We start from the raw sequence: 4,165 nt of genomic DNA, 5'->3' as shown, positions 1-4,165 counted from the left end.
GCGACTCAAATCATGGTCTTAAGCATGCGAACAACCCGCAGGCCCCGTCGAGGATGCACTGCAGCATTTTTTTTTTGCCATCCCCAGGTGAGCTGGTCGGATGCTTCGTATGCGTTTGGTATGCAAAATTGTGCATGACTTGCTCACATTCAGAGCGGCGATGATGCTGGTACCTGCAAAGGCCGCGGCGGCTCCAGCACCAGCAGCGGAAGCGCAGTTGCCGACCCAGCAGTGCAGAGAGGGGGGGGGGGGCGGGCGTGGGGCAGAGGGTGGCAGCGCGGACCTGCCTGCTGTGTCACCTTTGAAATCATTTACATCCGGATCTGCAGGCCTGCTGCATGCAGTCTCTGCTGCCGCCATGGACATGCGGGGTTCAACTGCCAGCTGCGTGGCGTGGCGGGGGCGACGGACGCTTGGCGCTCAGCAGAGGTGAGAGCAAGCTGCGGGCGTCTGGCCGCGCAGGTCGGTGCATGCGAGCAGGTCGGCGCCAGCAGTGGCTTGCACACCCATAAGCTCATGCGCGCGCCCCGCCATGCCCGAAAATCGGCAGTCGGCGGACGGCCGCTCCAACCCGCGACGCGTATGCCCGCCCTTCTCGCGCAGGGCGCGCAGCAAGCGGCCGCCATGCTCACGGGGCAGCTGCGGCGCGCGCCGTCGCTGCAGCGGCTGCAGCAGCTGCTGGAGGGAAAGAGGGGCGTGCTGAACGAGGTCCACGTGGCCGCGGCGGCGCTGAGGGCGGCCGAGCTCGCCAAACCCGCGCCCGGCGGCTCGCCCGAGCAGCAGCGGGAGGCCCGCCGCGGCGCGGCGGCGGTCATGGCGCAGCTGTGCGACGAGCTTCGCGGCGGCGCGCTGCGCGGCATGGCCGCCCACCAGCTGGCCGCGGTCGCGTCGGGGCTCGCCGCGGCGAGGCTCGCCCCGCCGGCCGAGGCCGCGGCCGCGATAGAGGCGCACCTGATCGGAGGCCGGGGCAGCGGCGGAGGCGGCGGCGGCGGCGTGCTGCGCTCGGCCGACGGGCCGGAGCTGGCGCAGCTCGCGCGGGCCCTGGCGGCCGCGCGGCTCGGGGGCGCGGCGCTGTGGCAGGCAGTGGCCGAGGCCGCGGCGGCGGCGGGCGGCGGCGGGGGCGGGCCAGAGGTGGCCGCGTTGGTCACAACGATGGCGGCCGTCTCCAAAGCTTCCGCACACATTGCAGCGGCCCCGGGCGGCAGCAGCAGCAGCAGCAGCAGCAGCGACGTTGGCAGTCGTATCAGCAGCGGTGCAGCCGAGGCCGGAGCAGACGCCCCTGGCCTGCGGGCGGCCTGGGCGGCGCTGTGCGAGCGCGCGGCGGCCGAGGCGGGCCGCTTCACTTTGCAGGACGCGGCGGTCGCTCTGCACGCGCAGCAGGCGGCGGCCCCTCACATTTTGGGGAGCCCCTGGCCCGCCTCGCGCCTCGCAGACGCAGTTGAGGCCGGCCGCGCCTGCGCCGGCGCGCCGGCGGGCCACGACCCGAGCTCCGCCGCGCAGCTCGCGCTCGCCGCGGCGCGCGCCGGGCGCAGGCCGCGCAGCCCGCTGCTCGCGCCGCTGCTGCGGCTGCTGTCGGCGCCGGGCGGCGCCGTGGCGCTTGCACCCGCAGACCTGAGCACCGCGGCGGAGGCGCTGGCGGCGGCGGCGGCGAACGGCGGCGGCGGCGGCGGGGGCGCGTGCGAGGCCGTGCCGGTCGCGGAGGCTGCCGCGCTCGCGGCAGAGTGCCGGCGGCGCCTGCGCGACTTCCACGCGGGAGATCTCCTCCGCCTCCTGCGCGCCATGTCGGCAAGCTTGCGGCAGCCCGACAATGGCGGCTGCGGCACGGTCATCGGCAGCGGCAGCGGCGGCGGTGGCGGCGGCGGGACGTTTTTGGGGGCGCACGTGCCTGAGACCGAGCACCTGTGGTTCGAAATCGCAGACTGCCTGGCCGCGAAGGCGCAGCAGCTCAAGCCCAGCCAATGCCTGCAGCCGCTGAGGGACTGGCCGGCGCCGGCGCCGACGCCGCCAGGAGGGGGGCGCCCCGTCAGCACCGCCGCCCCCGCCGCCCCCGAGGTTTTGCTGCAGGCGCTGGAGCGGCGGCTCGAGGCCGGGGCGAAGTTCGGGCAGCTGTCGGTGGGCGAGGCGGCGGAGGCGCTCGCGCTGCTGGCGCTGCAGCGGCGGCAGGAGGGGCGGGGCAGCGGCGCCGCCGGCCTCGAAAAGGCGGCGGCGGGGGCCGCCATCCAGGCGCTCGAGCGGGCCCCGCCGGGGGACCTCGCGCGGCTCGTCGCCGCGCTCGCGCCAGGCGGCGGGCAGCAGCAGCGGCGGCTCCGGGACGCGGCCGCGCCGCGGCTGCTGCAGGCCTGGGGGCGCGTCGGCGCGGAGGGGCGGCGCGCGGCGGCGGGCGCGATGGTCGACTCGGGGCACCCGGATGGCGCCCTCCTCGCGCGCCTTTCGGGGCTTGGTGTTGGCGTTGGCGTTGGCGGCGGCGGGCCGACGGCGCTGGAGCGGGCGCTCGCCGACAGCGGCAGCATGCAGCAGCTGGCGGTGCGCGTGCGGCGCCACCAGCCGGCCATAGGGCCGCGCGAGCTCGTTGCCGCCGCGGCCGCCGCGGCGCGGATCGCGGCGGGCGCTGCGGGGGTCGTGGGGCGCTTGGAGGGCGAGCGGCGGCGCCGGCCACGGTGGCGGATGCAGGGGTTTGTGGCTGCTCCATCCGAAGTGGGTTTGGAAGGGCGGCGACAAAACTTGCAGGGGCAGCAGCAGCAGGGGCAGCAACAGCAGCAGCAGAAGGGGCAGCAGCGAGGGCAACAGCAGGGGCAGCGGCAGGGGCGGCAGCAAGACGAGCTGCGGCAGCAGGCCCCAGGCCGGCCCCCCGAAGACGACGGCGCGGCCGCGGCGGCGTTTTGGGGTGACCTCGCGCCGAGCCTGCGGCGCCACGCGGCGTCCCTGGGCGCAGCGGAGTTGGCGGCGATCGTCGGCGCGATGGCAGCTCACGCCTCGCCGCCCCCGCGGGCGGCGGCGGCCGAGGCCTGCGCGGCGGCAGCCACAGCCGTCCAGCGCGCGGCGGCAGGCGGCGGTGGATGGGGGGCGGCGGAGGCGGCGGTGCTGGGGCAGGCAGCGGGGGTGGCAGAGGCGGCCGCGGCGCTGGGGTTGCGGCAGGACGCGGTGTGGCGGCCGCTGCAGGGAGCCGTGGCGCGGCTCGCCGCCCTTGCAGCCACCCACCAGAGCGCTGGCGGCCTGCAGGACCCGCAGGGTTGTGCGGGCCCAAGCGGCCTTGCAGCGGGAACGGCGCCTGCGGCGGCGGCGCTGCGCGCCGTGGCGGCGTTCGCGGAGGGCGCGCCGGCGGCGACGGGCGCCCGCGCGCTGCAAAGCGCGGCGGAGCTGCTCTGGGCCGTCGAGCCGGCGGCCTTCGCGCACGGTCGGCCCTCCGCCGCCCTCGCGGCGCAACAGCAGCTTCCCGCCGCCCTCTCTGCGGCCGCTTTCGCCCTCTCCCGCTCCCCCGCGCCCGCGCCCGGCCGCCTGCGCGAGTGGCTGGCCGCGGCGGCCGCCACGGCGCCGTGGGACGGCTGCGACCGCCTTGGCGCCGCGGAGGCCGCGGCGGGGCTGGCGCGCATGGGCTGCTGCCCGCCGGTGCTGGGGGACCGCGTGTGCGGCGCGGCGCTGAAGCTGGCGGGCTCGATGGGGCTGCGGGAGCTGGCGGCGACGAGCGAAGCGGTGACGTACGGGCTGGCGCCGGAAGCGGCCGGAAGCGACTCCGTTGATGGCGGCGGCGGCGGCGGCGGGTGTGACGGTGGGGGTGCCCAGCGGCGGCCTGGGAAAGCAGGGTCTGCGCTCGCGCGGCTGGCGGGGCGTGCGTTGGAGCTTCTCGGAGGGCCGCCGCCGCTGGAGCAGCAGCAGCAGCAGCAGCAGCAGCAGCAGCAGCAGCAGGGCGGGGCAAGTGGGCCCGAGGGTGCCGTAGCCATTGTGGGGCCCGCAACGGTGCAGGGCAGGGCTGCGGTGCCGTGGCTCCTGGGACTGGCGGAGGCATTCGCTGTGGCGGCGAGCACCTGCCAGGCCGTCCCAGCTGGGGCGAGCCTCGCTGGCGGAAACAGCCCAGAGGTAGCGGCAGCGGCGGGTTGGCCGGCAGAGGCAAGCGGCGGCGAACTCGGGCCGCGGCTCGCGTCCGCCACCGCCGCCGCGCTCTCCGCGC

At 77.1% G+C, this 4,165-nt stretch overlaps 1 protein-coding gene across 1 annotated transcript; it reads left to right on the top strand.

Moving 5' to 3' along the window:
• Nucleotides 1-582: 582 nt before the first annotated feature.
• MNEG_14129 (hypothetical protein) lies at nt 583-3,934 on the top strand (the record flags this gene model as incomplete). Its single annotated transcript, XM_014037399.1, has 2 exons — nt 583-3,758; nt 3,838-3,934. 2 exons carry the CDS (start codon nt 583-585, stop codon nt 3,932-3,934), a joined length of 3,273 nt encoding a protein of 1,090 aa, XP_013892853.1.
• Nucleotides 3,935-4,165: the final 231 nt, after the last annotated feature.

Source organism: Monoraphidium neglectum (assembly GCF_000611645.1).
Source record: "Monoraphidium neglectum strain SAG 48.87 unplaced genomic scaffold scaffold04275, whole genome shotgun sequence".
Taxonomy (NCBI): Eukaryota; Viridiplantae; Chlorophyta; class Chlorophyceae; order Sphaeropleales; family Selenastraceae; genus Monoraphidium; species Monoraphidium neglectum.
This window is presented reverse-complemented; position numbering and strand designations above follow the sequence as displayed.